The sequence below is a fragment of the Haliaeetus albicilla genome, chromosome 1 (genome assembly GCF_947461875.1).
Source record: "Haliaeetus albicilla chromosome 1, bHalAlb1.1, whole genome shotgun sequence".
Taxonomy (NCBI): domain Eukaryota; kingdom Metazoa; phylum Chordata; class Aves; order Accipitriformes; family Accipitridae; genus Haliaeetus; species Haliaeetus albicilla.
The window spans coordinates 59,487,556-59,510,078 of record NC_091483.1 but is presented as its reverse complement, the minus strand read 5'-3'; the positions used below and the strand labels follow the sequence as shown (position 1 = coordinate 59,510,078).

The following is a 22,523-nucleotide window of genomic DNA, read 5'->3' as shown; positions in this document are numbered from 1 at the left end:
TGGTTACAATCTCTACTGGAATGCACAACATTCCTTTCTGCATTTGCTTCAGAGCAGCAGAATATATTCATGTCTTGGGCATTTGGAGGCTTTTTTCCCTTTGTTATTTTTAAGAAAATGTTTAAGGCCGCTATTATTTAAAAAAAACCAAACAAACAACAGGTTGCAATTATACATCTAAAAGTGTATGTGAAATAGCACCTTAAAACTATACTTCTGCAAATTGCTGATCTTAGTGTTGGCTGTAGTGACTTTGAGCAACAATAAGAAAGTGAGGGCTTTTTCTGGTTTGTAGAATCTGATACACATGGCTGTAAAATGCAAGGATATTTTGCTTTAATGTGCTTACTAGATTGTTACCTATAACAGTATTTTTTTTTCTTTTGGACTACTTTTGCACCTATTATGTCTTTTTACAGGGAATAGAAGACCACAACCTTTTAGCAGGACATCTTGCCATGTTTACTAGTGATTTTAATCTGGCTCAGGATCTCTATCTGGCATCCTCCTGTCCTATTGCTGCACTTGAGGTATTCATTTAAGATGTGTAAATTTTTTTCTGCTGTTTTCATCTCCACCTTAATGTTGGAATATTTTACCTTCTGATAATTCTGCCCTTTTGTGGTTTTGGTCTTGCCATTGTGTGACTGACAGACATTCTTTTAGGATGAATGTCTCTCTTTCAAATTGTCAGAATCTTTCTAGAAGACTAGCTCTATATTTGTATTTAGAATAATATAAAGTTCGTATTAGAATTCAGAATTTGATACTTGCATCAGAAAATGTTACTGTTCTTTGTTAATAGATGCGAAAAGACTTGCAACACTGGGACAGTGCACTTCAGCTGGCTAAGCGTTTGGCCCCAGACCAAATCCCTTTCATATCAAAGGAATATGCAGTGCAGCTTGAATTCACGTAAGTTCTCCTGTAAAGCTGCTGTATAAGAATATTAAACCAATACTCATGCCCACTAGAAGAACATAGAATTAAGATACTTCAGCTGACTGCATTGCTGAGAGAGGATTCTGTGAGGTCTTGCAGCTATAGTATGAGGAAGAGTAGTTTTGTAAGGAATACTACATGCTAGAGACATATGTTGCAACTGGTAGGTCCACTATATAATAATATCTTCTACTAAATAAATACTTCATTGCAGACAAGTGCTTGGAAAATAAAGTTCACACCATTTAACACTTCTTACATTGGACAAAAGCCTTGCCTTTTGCCTGTGTTTCCTTAAATACCCAGTAGCCTTCATTTTCTTACATATTTTAGGTAGAGGAGTGCCAAAACTCAAGGCTGCCAGTCCCTGAAAGAGATGGTATTAGCCATTTGCCATGATTTTAAAGTCTATGTTATAGCTAATTCTTCCCAGATGAAACCTGGTCTGTTTAATGTGTAAACCAAGAGGAAAAACTCTTATCTATTAATAGAGTTTTTAGACAACTCCTTCCCCCTAGCAGTGCCCCTGGCACTGAGAGAGGACACTTGTTGATCACAGAAAGGAACAGAGGCAGTTGAAGCAATGCAACCAACTGTAACTTCAGTTCTGAATGTACTTAAGGAAAAAAATTGCCTTTGTTTTTATGCTGTGAAAATTCTAAATAATTTTAGAAGGTTAGTTTCATTTATTTTCCAGAAAAATGTGGAAGTAGAGATGAGATTTTTGAGGTATACTGTGCAGATAGATTCTTTGCCTGTCTTTCAAGGGAGGTTTATTGGTCTCAGTATAATGGAATTGAGAGATGGACTGCCTCTTTGACTAATAGCTTTATAAAGTGCACAGGAAGTGCCATGACATGTTGTGTTACTGTCCATCTTTTGCATACTTCAAATCCTTGTATGGAGTTATTATATCTAAAGCAAGACATGCAAGATACATGCATAATCTATGTGGTAGGAAGGTAGCCATCTCTTCCTATTAAAAATATTCTTCCATATAACTTCCAGTTTTCTTTTAGGGGTGATTATATTAACGCTCTGGCACATTATGAGAAGGGAATCACTGGAAACAATAAGGTAATTCCTGTTTAGTAATGGTAGCGTTTGTACTATCGTACTACATGTTAAGTTGTCATGTTTCAGGCTCATTTGAATTCAGGTGGTTTTTTTTTATTCAGCTCTAAATCTATATGACTGTTGCTTTTGGGATAGTAGTCTTTGCACTTCTGTTATTTTTAATATACAGAATTATGCTTTCTCTAGGTATAAAGCAGTATTGCCATTGTATTAACATGGCATAATGAGACTTAGGCTTTTATAATTTGAGCAGTTTCATAATAGATGTGCAAATATCAGAGAAAATACTGCTAGGATTTTCATTGTTATAACAAAAGTCCTAATTATTCCTTCTGCTCTTCTTTACTGAATCGTTATATAAAGACAAGCAAGGATTGTGTTAGAAAATAAACATCATCTTCAGCAGATCCTCCCTTATTCTGGCATTCTTTCCCCTAATATTTGCAAAATGTCTATTACGAAGCAGCTTAAATGATAATAGGGGAACATAATAGGGGAAATAGCAATGTTTTCTGAATTCAAGCCATTTGGCTTTATGAAATATCAGTAGCCGTACCACCTTCCAAAAAAAAAAAAAAAAAAAAGGAAATAATCCTGCTTGTAGTTTTTCTTTTTCTCTACTGTTGGTTTTGGAGGAAAGAAGAGAGTAGTACTAAGTTATCTGTAAAACAGATTCTTCTTGTGTATGCTTGGTCTGGACAGATCTTGTAAGTAAAATGTAAAAATTAAAGACAAAGCTTAAGAAGAAAAATAAGCTGAGTTCTTCTAAATAAGTGACAACCGCAGCTAGGCAAGAATTTTGAGACAAAAATTGATTTAACTAAGTCCATGTAATGTTTTGTTAATTTGTTTCAGTGTGTGGTTACTGTGGCTTTTGTGACCTGATATTTCTGATGTATAATGTATAGTTATTGCTTTTCATTTGATTGCCAGTACCAGGAACATGATGAAGCTTGCCTTGCTGGAGTGGCTCAAATGTCCATTCGTATGGGAGATATCCGTCGAGGGGTAAACCAGGCCATTAAACATCCCAGTAGGTTACTGAAAAGAGACTGCGGAGCTATTCTGGAGAGTATGAAGGTATTCAAAAGAGTTAATAAAGCTAAGGCTGAATATGTGAATTCATTAAGCTATTTATTTATTTGTAATCTTAATTTAGAAATTACATTTTAATGGTTTCCAATACTGTAGCAATTTTCAGAAGCTGCTCAGCTGTATGAGAAGGGACAATATTATGACAAGGCAGCATCAGTATACATCCGGTGTAAAAACTGGTAAGTACCGATTTCAGGGAAGTGTTGTATTGGTGCTCTTTGGAAAGGAATGATTCTCTGAATAGCACAAATGTCTCATTGATTATGTTTCATTGATTTTATTGTTCCCTCCCCCAAGCTTAAACAAGAAGAATGTTCTCTCAGAAGCTTATGTTGTTTTAGATATAGCCTTGCTGTAAGTGGGAGATAGTCTTCCTTTTTTCTTTTTTTTCTGTTATGTTTAATGTTACCTGCAGTTTCAAGTCCTTTGTGTGTGTGCACTCACACACTGAATTTAGTAATTTTATTCATGTAGTTACTGTTTATTTCATTAAACTTCTTCAGCTATAAAATACATAGCTGAGACTGAATATTCAGACAGTTGGAAATGCTTCTAAGTTGCTGGTTCAAGTGGAGTCTGTATCATGAATAATCAAAATTGCTGGCATTATGTTCAATACATTTTTAATTTTTTTAAAGTGAATTTGATTATTGTCAAGTTTGCAGTGGAAAAGTACAACTTACTGAGAGATTTAAGGCCTTAATTCTTGCCTGATTACATTTTATGGACTTCTAATATTAAGAACTGTTTGGAGCAGAGATCAGAAAGACCCCTCCTCTTTCATACGAGTGCTATAAAAATTGGGTTGGAATATTATGTTCATTTACTAAGGAAAATTTTATTCCATCATAGAAGTGCCAGTGGCATCAGAACAAAGACAACACTTCATTAAGTAGGATAGCTTATATATAATGGTAGCCTTGATTTGGACAGTGAGAGGTACAAGCTTTGTTTACCCTAGCAGAAGGAGGTTCAGTTTGGGTAGTGCTCTCTTTTTTAGGCAGAGAGGTGAGATTTAAGGTCAGCCTCTCTTCAGTCTCTCATATCTTTGTCTTGAAAGGCCCACTGCTTAGTTTGCTGGCTCTTATAGACCGTGTCACTGTGTGCAACTCCTGAAGCTAGATTTATGGAAGGACTGACGTAGTTCTGTGTTCTTCCACACTCTGCTGTTATGGATGGAGTCGCTCAGAGAATCTGGTTCTAACTGCCTAGAGTCCTCTGTACAACCTGTGGCCTTAAGCACACGGTCACGGGAGTGATCACAACTGCACCTGTACTGGTGGTCTTTTGTACCCTTTTGCACATTCTTTCAGGTTACAGTTTTAATACTGTGCTGCTTCTGTAGATTAATTAGAGAATACTGGAGGTTAAAATTGTTGGTCTCGCACTTCTTATGCTTGTACATTTCAAACTTAAGCTTTAAGTTTGAAACTTAAGCTTTCCAACTTCCTTCTTTAAGCCTGTATGTTCATGAAGCAGTCTATAATTTCCAGTTCTTATAAAGTGCAGCTTTTTGAAATTATTAAAGTGCCTTCAAAGCTTATACATTATGTTCAATTACTTCTTTTTTAGCCTCCTTTTCAGTGTTGATATAAATATGCCTGGTTTACTGAAGAAAATTTGAAACCAGATATATTTATTAAATAACTATTTTCTTGTATTTCTAGGGCAAAGGTTGGTGAACTTCTTCCTCACGTTTCATCTCCAAAGATTCACCTACAGTATGCAAAGGCCAAAGAGGCAGATGGCAGGTACGTTTGAATGCCTATCTTTTTTTATAAAACATGTTATTATTATTGTTGTTGTTGTTACTGTTATTATACATTACTCTTTTTGTAAAATAAATTAAAAGAGAGACTTTGTTTTGCATAAAATAGCCTTGTGAAAATGGATTCTGAAATATATAAACTTAAGGTGTTCTGTAAAGATTTTAAACATAATGTAAGGACCTTCCACTAGTATCAAAGATGTGTTTCTAATTGATTGTTTTCCTATCTAAGCATTAATATATTTTTAACAAAAATCATTGAAGTTTTTAAAGTACTGCACCCAATGCAATATTCCTCTTAGCAGAGTATTGAAGTTGCGTTTGTTTCTAATGACTCTTTAGCTGTGATTTTTAAAAGTCATTCAATGGGGGAGTAATCATGAAAGAAAATTTTTCATTCTAGAACCAAATTACTGCAGCATCTTAATGGCTGCACTTGCAAAATATTGAATAATGTGAAATTATTGGCTGAAATGAAAGCCCCAAATAGGTTATATTTAATCACAGAACATAGTTTCCACTAGTCCTTACCTGTAAGTAAATGTGCTTCAGAACAATGATGCTTTATAACATGAAACACACCAAAGCTAAGTGTTTGTGATGATGAGACTAGAAAATACTATTTGCATCAACTGCGTAGTGTGAGAAAGAAAAAATTTCTTGATCTTGTTTACAAAACAGAAAAGAAGTCTCATTTTTAAAATTGTACAACTAGTTATCTGTTTGGTTTTTATTGTTCTTTCACTCCCAAGTGATTTCATATGGAGCTGATGGAACAGATGAACCACTTTTAAGATATACCAAAAGGGATGCTGGCAGAGTAGGTCAACAGTATTGTGGTAGACATTTTTCTGTCGTCTCTGCCTTTCATTCTCCCAAGAGAAAATGAAATAGAGACAAAAAAACATAGTAAATGCAGAACAAGGCTATTATATGCAAACTGAAAGGAAGGTGTCACAGAGTAACCTCTCAGAAATAAAATACTGTTTCTTTCACACCATATTGTAAAGAGTTACTTAAAAATTAGAAAAACTTACATGGAACCATTATTTTGCAGGTACAAGGAAGCTGTGATAGCTTATGAGCATGCAAAACAATGGGACAGTGTAATTCGACTATATTTGGATCACCTTAATAATCCTGAAAAGGCTGTTAATATTGTGAGAGAAACACAGTCTCTTGATGGAGCAAAGATGGTGGCCAGGTAACATTCATATTACGTGGGTTAAAAGAACAAAGGGTGAAAGAGGCCATACCTATTGGAAGTTGGTGTATTATATACTAAGTTAATTTTAGTAACCTATTTAAAATAATCGAGATATAAAATAAATCAGAAATATGTCATATTTGTATGACACAAAATATATATTCCTAAAACCTATGGTGTATTCATTATGCTAATTAGTACTAAGGTATTAATTTGTTCATTCTGATTAGATTCTTTCTGCAGCTTGGTGACTATGGTTCTGCCATCCAGTTTCTGGTCATGTCCAAGTGCAATAATGAAGCTTTCACATTAGCTCAGCAACACAATAAGATGGAGATTTATGCTGATATCATCAGTGAGTATTCCAGGTTAATAGTTTGCTTGCAGTATGTTTTGTTGTTCTTTTAATTGGTTTAGACCAATTTGAAATCATAAGACAACGGATGTGAAGTTTTGTTTCCCAGCCTTTTCCATTTCCAGTCACCATGGACAGATTTGGCAATCTGTGTCTAATTCGGGCCTACAAGCTCGGCTTTGTTTTCAGCTTAGGTATCTCCCTTGGTCTTCAGTCTAGGTTGTTTTGAAATCTTGCCTGTGCTAGAGCTTTTCCTGCTTATCCATAGAGATAAAGCATTTGTCTAGACTATTTTCTTATGTCCGTTGAGGAATCCCTTTCTTTGACCTTGACATACGTAGTACTGCTTTTCCAAAACTGAGAATTTTACTGGTACAGTTCTTCATTTTTATTCCCTCTTTTCCTTTTTTCATGGTTCCAGCTCTTTTCTTACATGTGAATGTCACTTATCTTTCCTTTTTTTCCCTTTAAGGGTCTTTGTGGCCTCCTGTTGTCTCAGCGAGAGACAAAAAGGAGACCTTATTGAGAAGCTGACTTTTACCTCAGGTCATCAAGTCAGTCAGTGGCCAGCTTGTCAATTTGCAATAACTTTTATATTTTTCACCTGTGTCAGGCACTACTCTTTGTGGAAACAGTTCCACATACATATCTACCAAATTGTCTCATATTTTCAATTAATCTCTTCCCTTAAAAAAATGTATTCTTGTTATGAAGGTTATAAAAACTTGGCAACAGCTAGCTTGGTGATGTACTGTTGCAGCTGCTTGTCAAGGTGGCCGCTATTGTTCTACTGTTCCTTATGCTTTCTTCCTTCTATCCAAAATAGGGTGTCTCAAGTTGTAATCTAAGTGGGTGGAAAAAGGGTTTAAAACTAACTCTGGAGTAATGGCTGTATTTGTTTTAGACATGTACAGTAAAATGGAGTCTTGGTTAGAAGACTAAGTAGTATTCCCTGCTACCACACGGTTACATTGGTCCTGAGTCTTGCTCTGTATGATACAGATATACTTGCCTATTTTTAAACTGTGAAAATAATTCAGGTGATAATCTCATAATCACTTGCTCTGTTTTATTGTTGCCAAGACATAATGGAAAAATTCATTAGTAGGTCATAGTTATGCCATTTTATTATGTCTGTTAAAACAACAGAAATCCCTTTATGGTGTAAAACCTATGGAAACAATTTTTTCACTGCATTATTAGCTCCTAATGTCTGACATTTAGTCTGATTAAATAGGAAAAAACTGTATAAGACATAATTTGAGTCTAGCTGGCTTTGGTTTTCTTTGAACGTCAGTAGAAAAAAAACCTGTAGAATAGGAATTTGTTCCTTCAGTAGGGCCTTTATCTTACTTAGTGAGAATACTCTGCTGTGATTGCTATCTATCTGTTGCAGGTTCTGAAAGTACTACCAATGAAGATTATCAGAGCATTGCACTATATTTTGAAGGAGAAAAGAAACATTTTCAGGCGGGAAAGTTTTTCTTGCTGTGTGGTCAATATGGACGGGTCAGTACTTAATGGATAAAACAGTGATAGTTAAACATTCATAGAAACTGTTCAAAATACAGTACTTCAAAATCAGGGATGTTTCACTTTTTAAAAATGTAAAAAATATAAGTAAACTATTTATATTTACAATTATCCACATTGTATTCTGTGAATTATGCTGCCATACACAACTTTTTCACAGCAGTAGAGGCTCTAGATGGATCAATGATATACTATTCTCAATGAATCTCTAAATATCATGAACACAGAATTAGAATTTATTTATATTTTATTAGCTTAACCAATGAAGACTTGGTTGCTAGTTAATTCATTTAATACTGTAGCATGCCGTAACTTAAATTTTTTTCTTTAAAAAAAAGAAAATACGTTAATTGAAGTACATCAGTTGACACACTTCCTTTTGGTCAGTTACAAATCAGTGAACTGATGCTTATTAAATGTTTGACCTTTGCATACTGAACACATACTGAAAAAATATTACTGATTTTTGCAAATTACAGCAATTGCAGATGACCACTCCTTCAGCTGGGCCATAAGGGAGATCCAATGGCACATTAATCATTAATTTCTTGTCATCATATTGCTGTGAACATCTTTCACAGTTAAATGAAGGTATAGACCAGAATTTGGCAAAGACTCAACTCTTCTTTCTTGCAGGAGTATCTGTAAGAGCCGCTGCTACCTCTATAGTGTATGTGGTTATCATTATGGCTGTAAAATACAGTCAAGATAAGCATTCAGTGTGCCACTTGTCTGTCAAAATGCAGAGAGAAATAACTTGATAAAAATTAGGAAAATGTTAATTTCATGTGTCTCAGTTTTGACTTTTCTTTTGTATCATTTTAGGCATTAAAGCACTTTATGAAAAGTCCAAGCACAGAAGATAACTTGGCTATAGAAATGGCAATTGAAACAGTAAGCAACTTCGCTAAACCAAAAAATTCTTCATCTTTTCAAGAAGTTTACCTTCAGTATTGTGACATTTTCCTAGTGTTAGTGAGTGTGTTTGGACAGATTGCAAATAGAAGGAAAACTGTGTCAGTGAAAGTGGTATCTAAACATTAAAAAAGTAGAAGTTAATACTAACACCAGAGGAAAATGTGTTTTCAGTCTTTCAAAGGGTTTATGAATTCATTCAGATTTTTGTATTTGTGTGTCAGAGACCCCTGAGTTTGGAATTTTCTTTTTTAGCAATATCTATATATGCTTTTTCAGTTTTGCTGATTTTTGCAGTCTGCACACTATGGTTAGAGAGGTCAATATGCCTCCATTCTCACTCTCTGTCACAGTCACAGAATGGTTGAAATTGGAAGGAATCTCTGAAGGTCATTTGATCCAACCCCTCTGCTCAAGCAGGGCCACCTAGAGCCAGTTGCCCAGGACCGTGTCCAGATGGCTTTTGAATATCTCCAAGGAGGGAGACTCCACAACCTCCCTGAGCAACCTGTGCCAGTGCTTAGTCACCGTCACAGTGAAAAAGTGTTTCATGATGTTCAGATAGAACCTTCTGTGTTTCAGCTGGTGCCCATTGCCTGGTCCTGTCACTGGGCACCACTAAAGAGAGCCTGGCTCCTTCCTCTTTGCACCCTCCCTTCAAGTATTTATATAGTTGACAAGATCCTCCCCAAGCCTTCTCCAGCCTCAACAGTCCCAGCTCTCTCAGCCTTTCCTCATGAGAGATGCTCCAGGCCCTTCATCATCTTAGTGGCCCTTTGCTGGACTCTCTCCAATATGTCCTTCTCTCTCTTGTACTGGGGAGCCCAGAATTGGACACAGTACTGCAGGTGTGGCCTCACCTGGAATAGAGGGGAATGATCACCTGCCTTGACTTGCTGGCAACACTCCTTCTAATGCAGCCCAGGATACCTTAGCCGCCTTTGCTGCAAGGGCAGATTGGTGACTCATGTTCAGCTTGATGATCCCCAGGTCCTTTTCTGCAAAGCTGCTTTCCAGCTGGGTGGCCCTCAGCATGTACTGGCACATGGGGTTGTTCCTCCCTAGGTGCAGGATTTTGTGCTTCCCGTTGCTGAACTTCATGAGGTTCCTGTCTGCCCATTTCTCCAGCCTGTCAAGGACCCTTCGGATGGCAGCACAGCCCTCTGGTATATCAGCCACTCCACACAGTTTTGTGCCATCAGCAAGCTTGCTAAAGGTGCACTCTGCCCCATCATCCAGATCAGATTGGACCCCCAGTATTGACCCATGGAGTACACTGCTAGTTACTGGCCTTCAGCTAGACTTTGTATTATTGATCACAACCCTTGGGGCCTGATGATTGAGCCAGTTTTCAGTCTACCTCACTGTCTGCTCATCCAACCCATACTTCATCAGCTTCTCAATAAGGATGTTATAGGAATAGTGTCAAAAGCCTTTCTGAAGTCAAGGTAGACAATATCCACTGCTCACTGCTCTCAGCAACCCTATCAGGTGGAAGACCAGTTGCAGCATCAGTCTTACTAACACCTTTTTGTTTTCATCCTTATTATCTCAAAAAATCTCCTTTCCATCCCTAAAAAAAATAGAAATTTGGGATTAAGCAATCTTTATTTAGTTATTTTGCTTATGATCTCCAAGATTCTGTAGTCATCAGGTCTCCAGCTCATGCTGCACCTCAGTACATGTGAACCTACTCTGTTTCTTGTGATTCTTTTCTAGACAATATATGCTGAAAACCTGCCTAAGCAGGCCCATTGCCAGCTTCCATCTATGCATCCACTGTGACTTTCACTTTCTGTCATCCAAACCATTCTCGTACTGCCTCTGTATCATTGAAGAACCCACAGCTTTGAAAATCTTGCTAGGTATCACTAGAGTACTAGAGTTTTTTCAGACTCTTTTAAAGAGTAGACATGACTCTGCTTAGAGATAGCACAGCCACTCTTGAGGCCTTCCATCTCACAAAGCTGTTGGCAGGGCTTGTAAGACTGAAGTTTGAGGTGTCTAATGCTTTCCTCTGGATCCAGATGTTTCAGCCCAAATGAATAAACCAAAGGCTATGAAACAGCCCAAAGACTATTGCTGCAGTTGTACCTTACGTATCCTTGTGGGATCTCAACATCTCAGCCATATTTTTGAGACTGTCTCTTCAACTGGCCAGATAGTGCTGGCTCTGTTCTAGTGACCAGCACTGAGTATTCCTCTGAGGCGCAAGTTGTGCTGGGTTGATAGACGTAGCTTTGTGACAGCAGGCTTCAACTCATGGTCCCTAGATTCAGACGCCTTCCCAACACTGAAGCAGAGGAACAGTTCATGCCGGTAGAGAGACCCATTTAGTTACAGTCCTCTGACATAACACATTAGAAAGTAAATATGAACTACTGCATGTCAAAGCTGATGAAACAAGTAATCATCTGGTTTGAACACGCAGAACTAAAAGAAAATCATGTTTTAAATCTGTCTAGTTTCAGTGGTTTTATGGAAAGCCTCCTTATGAGTATTTTTCCTTTCTCTTTCATAGCATAATTTCTTCTGTCTTTATTTAATAGGTGGGACGGGCAAAAGATGAAGCCCTAACAAATCAGCTGATAGACTATCTTATGGGAGAGAGTGATGGCATGCCCAAGGTACTGTATTTTTATCACTGCTATTGTGTCACACTGTGCTACAAGATCTTTTGAGCTTATTTTGTAAAATTAAAAGTTTTGGTAGACAGATTGTGTTTTAGCTCGGTTTCATTAAGGAGCAAGACTTACATGATTGCTCTGTAAGTCATTCACCCAGTAACTTCAGTTTCAGAATGATAAGAAAGGCAGTAACTATCCTAGATGTAATCATCTTTTTCCAAGCTTTATGAAAGCAGGTAGTTGGACAGAGGAGATTCAAATTAACACTCACACTGAGGGAAAGAGACAAAACTTAGCTGTTTGTTCATGCCAGTTAGCCAGCTAGCTGTTGCCTTTCCCAAATGGGTACTCAGCATGTGCGTGTCTCAAGACTAGCTACAGGACTGATCTCTTCTTGCAGTGTGGGGCGTTGGTCTAACTGTTGCAGTGGAAGAAAGTGAGGTAGTAAATAGGAGATGAAGGACAAAAACCCAAAGATGATCAGGCTACATTAGTTCCTGTATTCACACATCAACATAAGATGTAAAAAGTTGTGGACAGATTTTCAAAATTACCAGCTCCCTGTTGATTTCTGAAGGGATTAATGACCACGTTTTAAAAATGAGCTTAGCTCAAAGCAACTCAAAAATGTGCCACTGAGATCACTTGAAAATGTAATGGCTTCATGCGGATGTCCATATGACAGTTAAACCTTATTTGAAAAAAATTATCTTTCTTTTTGGATTTCTTATTATGTAGAAGTATTTAGTTTAAAGTTTGAATTGATTATTCATAGAGTCAGTTTCATCTGCGGGTATAGGCTGTAGTTCTGTAAACTAAAACACAGAGTTTCTGTTCTGTGTTGAAGAATAAAATTACGTACTTCATTTATGGTAGAAAATTAAAAAAAAACAGGAAGCACATTTGAAGATTTTTGGTGACAGACCTTCCTAACGTGGAAGTTTGATTAACAATAGGATAATAAAATACTGTGGACACTGATTTTTATGTTTTCACTCATCATTGTCATAGAAAATCTTCTTTGGATCCTTAGAACCTTACGTTTTTTTCTTTTATACTATTTAGGAGGTGCTTTGTGAGATAAGAGGTGCTCTGTGCTATAAGGCTTCTTTTAATGTCATATGATCAACTAATAAAATGTAGAAAGGACCATTACTTTTCTTCCAGGTTTCCTGCTCCTTTGTTAAAAGCAAACCATTCACTGGGTGTAATAAAAGGCTTTTGGCAGACTGGTAGACAATTTCCTCTTTTTCTCTCTTGTATATACGGATATGGGAGTTGGAAGATACTTGCTGACAGATTTTTGTGTATTAGTTGCCAATGCCATAGGTTTGGTAATAAAAGAAGAGGATCGTTCACAAACTAAGCAGAACATAGATTAGATCTGTGCTATTTATACAATACAAGAAGTATATTTTGACCATATTCTGTTGGTGTGATTTTTATTTTTTTTTCCAAGAGAGATTTAAAATGTCCACTGTAAATATTATGTTAGACATCAGAACAGCAGCATTTGAGGTTAAGATGACAAACAGCTCTTTTGGAGAGTGACTACTGATGAGCTGTCTGGTTTCTCTGAGTTTGAGCTGTGGAAAAACAGGCTTCACAGTCTATTTTTTATGTCCATAGAGCTTATGGTACATTCAGTCATATTTGGGCTTTTGTTCATGGAACTAAGTGGCTGAGCCACTTCAAGTTTTACTGCCTGTTACAGCAGAGCTTGAATGTGAGCTACGTGAGGCTGCACCCATGTTTTTCTACTGTGAAAGCCAGACCTCAGGTGTGGACATTGCAGTCTGCAATTAATTCCTTAGTCAAGGAATTTAAGATCTCATACAAACTCACCGTAAATACAGTCAGGTGCAAAATTACATGTATGGACAAATAAGTTCTGCCATACTGAGGGGAGTAAGGTTTGGTAACAATGAAGAGGACATGGTCTTCATGCAGTAAGTTTATTTCACCCCTAATATTATAGCTGTGGTTTATGATTCTGTTGGGAGATTAGAAATTCTGGCTCTTTCCTCTTTGTATGGTGCCAGGAGATTAAGGGTTTGATATTTTAGACTTTTAGAGACACTGGACAGTGGATAGCCAAGCCAACTTTACTTTTATAAAATTAATAAAAAAAACCACCACAAAACCCCTCTGTCTATTATTTACCTCTTATTATTTACCTGTAATTTGAAATGTGAACATTAATAAAATTATAAGAGAAGCAAAACATAGTGAAACAAACGAAATTCAACTGCAAGAGACCAGAAGAGAATGAAGCTGTTGGAGGCATTAGATGAAAAATCTGTGCAACATCAGTGTAAGCAAAAGTAATTTCATATTTATGCTGAAAATTGGGTGGACAGAAACTGTAGCATCCAGTCTTTTTTCTAAGAGCAGCAGCCTAGTCATCTGGTTGAAAGAAGTGCATAGGTCTGGATAAGGGAAGTGAGCTACAGTGCGATCTCCATAGTGAAGAGGTTCTAAAGATTTTAGAAAACACTTAGGAATTTTGTGAATGCCGTAATTGCCATATTTAACATTGTTTTGAACTTCAATGTAGAGCTTTCTTTTCCTTGTTTAAAAGCTCTCTCTTGTTCTTCTGAATGCTTTAATCCAATCTGCCATAGTCTCTCTCTGTGAGTAACAAAATTTTCCTTTATCAAATCATACATATTTGTTTTAAAAATCTACTTTAAAAACAATTCATCTTTATCCTTATTATGCTACGGAGACGGTGTTCTTGAAATTATCAAGCCAATGGGGTTGTTTTTAGAGAATAGCAGCTTTTATGTGGTGGTATTTTTGTAAAGCTGAAAAGTAAAAGTGAACCTAAAGTAGCCATGCAGCAGAAACTTGCTAATCCTTTCAAGCATTGATCTTCAAACCAGATCATTGCTCACAGCAGCCTGATTGCTTTAAATCTTTCACAGCCAACAATTTTGTGGCATTTTAATGAAGTACCATATTATCAAAATTATTATGCTTACCAAAATGTTGCTACACTATTGTCTGACTAATTATAAACTATTTCTTAATGTGTTATTATGTCAACTATTGTATTTGTTAACGTTAACATGTAAAGTTTCTTAATTTGTCATGTGTTCTTTTGTAATTTTTCAGGGAGTGTTAAGTAGCAAGATTCTGCTGTCTTCTGTGTGCATATTTTCTAAGTACATGTGTTTTAAAAAGCTGAACTAAATTAAAATCATGGCTATCTAATATTAAGATCAGTTAGACTGCAATAATAAATTTTTCCAAAGACCTTAGGAAATGTGTTGTCAATTGAAAATTCCTTCCTGCATTTTTTGCTTTTAAAATGGCTGACTTTAAAGGTAAGAATATGAAAGTAAAATATGAGACTAATTTTTCTTAAATGCCTTCTACTTTTATAATTTTTTCTACATATGGCTGCCATGCAAGTCATTTAAATATATTAGTTAAGTATAATTAGGGACGTGGCAAATACCATATAAGACCACTGGTTTGTGCTGGGACAGGATCCTTCTCCTGCTGCAGCAGGAGAAAAAGGAGAAGTAGCCTGGGTGGGGAAGAAGTGCAGCCTTCTGCTATCATCAGTGGGTTGACCATCTGTGGTCATTAGGAGGTGTCAGAAATTGGGAAGAATTACATCATAACCTACCATTCATAAAAATTATTGTTTTACCCCACTCAGGGAATAGCAATTTTCCTTTGTAAGGCAGTTTACAGTGGATAAATAATATGCAGTAATATAAGTAGTTGTAGTTACTTTATTATCCAGATAACTATTTCATTATGGTTAAGTTATGGTTCTTACGATGTTCAACGTTTTGATCATGTGTTACTTAAAATTCTGCTCCATCAATAGTTTAATTACTTTTGGTCACTTAATGTTTTTCCTTATATTGTGAGTTAAAAAGAAGAATTTGACTTGCCTTTTTTCTTTCTGTATGCCAGTCTTTCTCTCTTGCTTTTATTTCAGTGATTTTTTTTTTTGTCATTTTTTTCCTTGCCTCTCAAGTAGGGAGTTAATCTTTTCAGTCATCTTCTTTATAAGGAAATATCTTTATATCTTTCATATTTCTATTCGTTTCAGTTTCTGCTTTTTTTGCTATGTGTTTGAGACTTACATACAAAACCCACCCAGTATTCCAGAGAACAGCACAACATCGATTAATACAATTCTTTTTAAAGAAATTTTTATACCATTTTAACATAGAATACACATTGTAAATGTTTGGGTTTACTACTAATATTGCAGAATTAGTTGGCTTGTGTTTTTTGCTAAGCTGTCTATAAAGCCACCAGTGTCTATTTTTTTTTCTGATGTGTATATTTAAGTTGGAACCATACCGTTATATACAATATTTCAGCTTAATTTCATCTTGATTTACTAGTTAAAAGATTATCATGTACAAACTTTACTTTTTATTGATCCCATTTTAGAAATCACTGCTAAAGGTATAAAATAGTGACAGTAGCCCAGGTTTGGTTTTTTTCACTTAATAGTTCCTTTTCATCATAAGCAAGGTCATTTTATTTTGTATTTAGCTGTATTTTTAGGCATAACCTCTTTTGACGATTTTATCAAAATCCTTATGAAAGAGCAATTCTCTTTTCTCTTTCTCTTGTTGATTTCTTTTTTTTTTTACTAGTCTGCTAGAAATTTGAGTACACATTACAAAAATAGAACTCATGTTCGTTCTCTTCAGTACTGCCATCTTGTTTTTTCAAAGTTTTGTGCTTAAATTATTTCACTAATTTTCCTGCTGTTTGATTGCCAGTTCTTGGGTGAACCCTTTGCTACATTTGCCATTCTTGAATCATGTAATATATCAAAAGTACATAGTACAGCAAATTACAAATTTTTAGGCATTTTGTTAGCTGAATTGTCCCCCTAATTTTCAATTTTTTAGCTGTCTTGGATGTCTGCCATCTGGTCCCAGAACAATACACTCTTTAATGGCGAGATTTTGTCATCCTTATCCCCACTAAGCAATGTTTGCATCTAGATCTGTAACACAATTTAAACATTTCTAGCAAGATTTTGATTTCTACGAGTCCTTTGGTTCTTTTCTGACACCATAAACGCCTACACAGCTGAAGCTGTTGGGTTTCCACCTGTACAACTCTCTGTGTGCCTAACGGTCTGCGGCTTTCTGCGTCCATATTGGCAGGGCTTGGCAACTAACTGCCACAACTCAGTCAGGGTCCTCAATGTGGGCGTTCATCTGACTGTACTAATGGCCAAAACTTGCAGGTGAACATAGCACGGCTAAAGCATGTTGATATGAAGAGCTCTTCTCAAAATAAGCCATCTTGTCTGCTTTAAAGAATGCGGTGGTGGGATGAGCAAATAAAGAAAGGGGATACAGCAGTATGTATTCAGTTAGCATTAATTGCTTTTGTATGATTTAATTAAGGATGCCAAGTACCTATTCCGCTTATACATGGCACTAAAGCAATACCGAGAAGCTGCCAGAACTGCTATAATAATTGCCAGGGAGGAGCAGTGTTCGGGTAAGTCTGTTTTCTCTGATGTGACAGCATCTCTGACACTACATCTTGCAGTACTTAGGGTCCTGTTATTTGTATAGGATTATATTTAGAAAATACATGTATCAGTGCTTTTAATTATATTCAGGTTTAATTTTGAATTTGAAGTAGCCTTTGTGAAAAAGTTGGGACTTATACCTGTATATTAAATATTGGAAGAAAAGAAAATTGTAGAAAATGCCTGCATTCCTTATTACGTTCAAGTAAACATAGTGATTAAGATTGCCTGCAACTTTACTTTTCTGTGTATCACAGATCTTAGAATTGCAGTTTCTACTTTCTATCCGACTTGGATACTGATCCTTTAGTCTTTGCACTTTTTTTTTTTTTTTTTTCAGTGGGAGATGTGCACAGAAGATGACTTCTGTTGAAGGATCAGGGACCTGCTTACTTAAGCCTTGTTTTCCCCTGTAATAAGTAGCTGAAGTTAGAAATAGAAAAAAGTAGTAAGAGACAGGGCTAAAAGCAAAATAGCTATCGCCTCCATTATTCATGCTCCTCTGTAGCCATGACAACAGTCCTATCATAACACTGCTTGCTTTTCATTTCAAGTAAGTTAAGAAAAATATCTATAAAGGAAGAATAGCAGCCTCAGGAACAGCCCAGGCAAATTAACATTCATGGACTGTTCCTCAGCATTGGGCTGAGGAGTGGAAAATCTCTTAAACCCTTGGCAAGCATGATCTCCCAATTCATCATAGCAATGAATAATGCATTTGTGCTAATTATGTAAGCAGGAAATGTAAAGGCTCAAGGGTTTAAATATTTAGTAGCTTTTCTGAATCTGAAAACTTAAATCTAAAATGCAGTATCTCATATTGTATTTCATATTCCCTAATAGTATAGATGTGTTCTGCAACAGTGTAATAATAAGCACAATATTTTTTTCACTGAAGTCACCAATCTTGCAGTAACTGTTTCCTTCTCTTCCTTCAGGAAATTCCAGTGAGTTTGATTCTGAAGTTTGCACCAATATAGTTTGTTCTTTCCTTAAGAAAACATTTTAAAATAATATTTAAGTCATAGTGTTTGGTATTTTCCTTTGGGTATGCCATTTTATGTGCAATTTTCCTTTAAGTTGTTTTTATGTAATCACATGATTTTAAGACTGATCATATTATACTAGGAGTCAGTAACACAGCATGAAAAATTAATGTTGTTTTCCAGTAACTAATTCTGGAGTGATATTTAGCTGCCTCACACAAATTTCCACAGGTTGATTCAACTGTAGTGTATAACAACACGTAATTGCTTTATAGAGTAAAAATGTTTGCTAATAGAGAAATATGGAGAGATAGAAAAAAAAAGTTTGCTGAAATAACTGAATCTGAAATTTCCTTTAAATGCCTCCAACTGCAAAGAGTATACTCTAATAATGTAATAACATGAAAACAAACAAACAAAGAAAACCCAACCCAAAACAAAGTAAGAACGAACAACTAGCTGAGAGTAGACTAACTGTACTAAACACTGGTTGTTTTCAGCTACGTTGATAATTTAATGAAATCCAGTGGTTTCTGGACAATCCTTCATAGTAACCTTGAAGCATTATAGTCTAGTGAATTATTATTTAAATTTCAATTCTCTCTCTGACAGGTTTTGGGTTGGTTTGGTTGCAGAGGCAAGGAGTTGCCAAAGCAAATGATAAAATAGAAGTATGTTAAATTAACATTTAAAAAACAGTTTTTGAATATCTGACATTGACGAACAAAAAGAAGTAACATCTCTAAATGCTCTAAAAATACCTTTTCTCCTCTTTATTGTGGAAGCAATGTAACAGCATCTTCCATTTTTAAAGTTTCATTATATGAAGTTGTCATCCACATATGTATTTTGATACTGTTTAGATGAGTTCTCCAAGTGTAATTTTTTTTCTTTATTTAACTCCCTGGCTGATATTTTTAGGATACCGTGACAAGCAACTGCTTGTGACTTTACAAAGAAATTGTCATGCAAAGGTTTTTCTCTAAGAATCAACATAACTTCCTGTTCAGATTCCATATATGTCATTAGTAAAGAAATTGTTATGAAAAATTAAATTTACTGTTCGTTGTTGGTTTTTTTTTAAGGAAACTACCGAAATGCACATGATGTTCTTTTCAGTATGTATTCAGAGTTAAAGACCCAGAAGATTAAAATTCCTTCTGAGATGGCTACAAATCTTATGATTCTACACAGCTATATTTTAGTGAAGGTAAAGAATTGAGAAACTGAATTTATGCGTAAGTTGCACAGTCTCTGATTTATTGAACCATACATATGGATGCTCTGTATACATAAATTACATTGTCATGTCGGTTGTATCGCAGAATCCAAGTGCATGCTAACAGCAAGATTCAGGAGGCCAATCCATGGATGTTTCTGCCTCTTTGATTAGCATATTCTTTTTTAAAATACTGAATAATTTAAAACCTACATATGGCTTCCTGTATTTCTTTTGCATTCACACTTACAAATATTATGCTACTAGTACAATTATTGATTATTTAAATTATTAATTATTATCCGTAAGCAGATCACTGCTTTTTCTGTAAATGAAATTAAGCAGGGGGGCTCAAATGATTTCTAGTAGTTAACCCGTGGCCCATCAGGATTTCCATTCAGCCTACAGTCAGCTTCTGGCCTCCTCTCTACCAGCAGTGAGGCAAGAGCAGGCAAATATTGGGCCGAAGGCCAGACAGACTGTTCTGGGAGAGAGCGTCTGTAAAGTCTCTCTACTGCATGATCCACCTCTGCTCAGTTTCGTCAAAAAGCCATGGGCGCGCAGCTCCGAGAAGGATGAACACCAAGAGCAGGCTGCAGGAATTACTCTCTAAAGGCTGCAGTTAATTCAATATGTTTGTTGTATTCCAGACTCACGTGAGACGTGGTGATCACATGAAAGGAGCACGTATGCTTATACGTGTAGCCAACAATATCAGCAAGTTTCCGTCACGTAAGTGCTGGTGGCATAGAAGAGCATGCTTTACAGGATGACTCATTAATCATTGTATTAAAAGGTATATTCTCCTCCTATGATCCTATAGGGCACGCAACTAAGTGTAAATATACACAGTGTGCTGTGCCATCCTCCACAGGACAGCTCTTTGATATACGGCCTCCAGGATGGGGTCCTTGCCCACCGTAACTGCAGTACTGAGCTGCCTGAACCACACACAGTCTCAGGATCGTATGTAATGAACTGATTGGTTCTGTGACTTTATCACAAAATCTTAATCAGTCTTTTTTGGAAAATACTTTTTGGGTATGTGGAAAATGTAGATTAAAATGTAGACTTTAAACAGCACAGACCAGATTGGGGAGAAATGGTAATAATCAAAACATTCCTGCTGCTATACTGAGCTTCAGGAATACAAGGCTGTGAGAGGTGAAACAATGATATTCTTGTATATGGTTACAGGAATTGCACAAGTTGTGCAACTGTGTACTCTGAGGAAGAAGAAAAATACTGTCATTTTTCATCAGTACCTTTTTAGCCATATTAGCTCGAAGGCTTTCAACATTAATATTGGTAAATAAATATTTGACATTATTGTTTCGTTCTATTACAGACATTGTGCCAATTTTGACTTCAGCTGTAATTGAGTGTCATAGAGCGGGACTGAAGAACTCTGCCTTCAGTTTTGCTGCAATGTTGATGAGACCCGAGTATCGTAATAAAATAGATCTTAAATACAAAAAGAAAATTGAAGCAATGGTCAGGTGAGCAGTGTTAATCTGTACTTTCAAATGTACATAATGTCAAGGCTTTATTTGTAATGTTATTTTTGCTCATAAAGCCTACAGGCTTTATCCTGTTTTCATGTTGTTTCACTATCTCAAATTTGGAAAGCTAAGAACCATTTCCACCTTTCTCTAAAAATTACAGGCTTTTCTGTTCCCTTGGATGCGATAAACCTTAAATGCAGTATGCATGTAAAATGCTTCCTAACCAGCAGTAACATTTTCCATCTTGTCCATACAGACCTAAGTGCAGCCATACAGCTTTAGTTGTTCTGTAGTTAGGAATGTACATGTAAACTGTTAGCTACCCCAGCATCAGCAGTATGCTCTTCTGTGATTTAGACTACTGACTAAATGGCTAGGATAAAAAAGAATGGAAGAGCAAATAAAAGAGATGAATTCTTAACATTTTCTTCCTTATCTGAAGTTCTGTTTTGATAGATCCTAGCCAGTATTTTCTGCCAGAGGAAGAAGTGTAGGTGAGTGTCAGAGCAGGACAAGCATATATAATGCTTTTCTTATTTATTCTACGAGCCTCTAACCATTTTGAGGCTCAGGGACTTGCTGAGCCCATATGGGTGTTTTAAGGTATTTATTAAGTAAGTTTCTAAGCTCTCCATGAGCTTATCCAATCTCTGCTTGAAGCCACGTAAATTTTTAGTGACAGGTGACTCCTGTGACAGGAAGTTCCATTGTGTCAAGACTGGTCCCTAGCTACTTTAATGTGATGCCTCGTAGTTTTCCACTTGGGAGAGATCTAGCCTTTTCTGTGTCACTTATGATTTTATAGATCTCTTTTTTTTTTTCTTTTTTTTTTCCCATTTCCCCTCTATCCATCAGTCATATCTTTTCAGGACCTGAAGAGTCTCAGCTTACATAGCTATTTTATGGATACTGATTCTTAAGGCCTTTCTTTGAAACTCTTTCCCCTTTTTGGAGGAGGCAGGACCAAAACTACACTTTGTATTTAAGATGTGGGCAACCCATGGATTTGTGTAGTAGAAGAATGACTCTGTGTTCCACCCTACTTGATTTGCTTTGACTGTTTTTAAAGCAAGCTGATGTTTTCATAGCATATACTATAATTGCAAGATCCTGCTCCAATGCCACAGCAGTTTGGAGTCCATCACCTTATACGTGGAAACTTTTCCAACAGGCCTTGTTTTGTCTTCCCCCCACCCTTGTATTTTCTTGTCACAAAGTTCTTCTGGAATTCTTTGAAGCTGGCTCTGGCCCATATCAGTCTGAATATTACATACAAGCTGTGGCATCGCATTATTTTCACTTGTATTTTATGAGCTTGCAGGACAGCAGTAGGTTACCACAGATGCGTACTGTGAGAACTGTTTATCCTATTCTGTTTAGTGTCTTTTAACCATTTTTTTAATTCATGTGAAGTTCTTCCCTATTACCTGCTTGTTAATATTTCTAGAACATTCCAGTAAGCTTCTAAAATATGACATCAATGCTAAAAGCCATGTTGACTTGTTCTTAATCTATCAATCAATCATGTTTATCCATACCACAGTTTTCATAAGTGGAGACAAAGGAGCAGGCCATCGCGAGGGAAGCATACATGCCTAGGCTAATAAAATGAGAAATTAGGCTTTCTACAAAGTATCAAGATAACTAAGGAAGCCATCTATTTGTCTCTAAGGTTACTACCCTAAACATTAGAAAGGATGTATCCTCTCATTGGAAAACATGCCAAAAGTGGATCTAAGCTCTTCATCTATAAATGTTCCATAG

General features: G+C 36.3%; 1 protein-coding gene across 4 annotated transcripts in view; it reads left to right on the top strand.

The window, feature by feature from the left end:
- Nucleotides 1-22,523, top strand: part of WDR19 (WD repeat domain 19) — a 47,811-nt gene that overhangs the window by 20,865 nt on the left and 4,423 nt on the right. For all 4 annotated transcript variants that reach the window (XM_069791587.1, XM_069791569.1, XM_069791559.1 and 1 more), the window contains 15 exons: nt 420-530; nt 806-915; nt 1,962-2,019; nt 2,953-3,099; nt 3,211-3,293; nt 4,782-4,865; nt 5,940-6,086; nt 6,320-6,444; nt 7,841-7,953; nt 8,803-8,871; nt 11,442-11,519; nt 16,919-17,015; nt 19,121-19,245; nt 19,905-19,986; nt 20,603-20,753. In XM_069791587.1, coding sequence (XP_069647688.1) covers nt 420-530; nt 806-915; nt 1,962-2,019; nt 2,953-3,099; nt 3,211-3,293; nt 4,782-4,865; nt 5,940-6,086; nt 6,320-6,444; nt 7,841-7,953; nt 8,803-8,871; nt 11,442-11,519; nt 16,919-17,015; nt 19,121-19,245; nt 19,905-19,986; nt 20,603-20,753 — 1,580 coding nt within the window. The remainder of the gene's footprint in view (nt 1-419; nt 531-805; nt 916-1,961; nt 2,020-2,952; nt 3,100-3,210; nt 3,294-4,781; nt 4,866-5,939; nt 6,087-6,319; nt 6,445-7,840; nt 7,954-8,802; nt 8,872-11,441; nt 11,520-16,918; nt 17,016-19,120; nt 19,246-19,904; nt 19,987-20,602; nt 20,754-22,523) is intronic.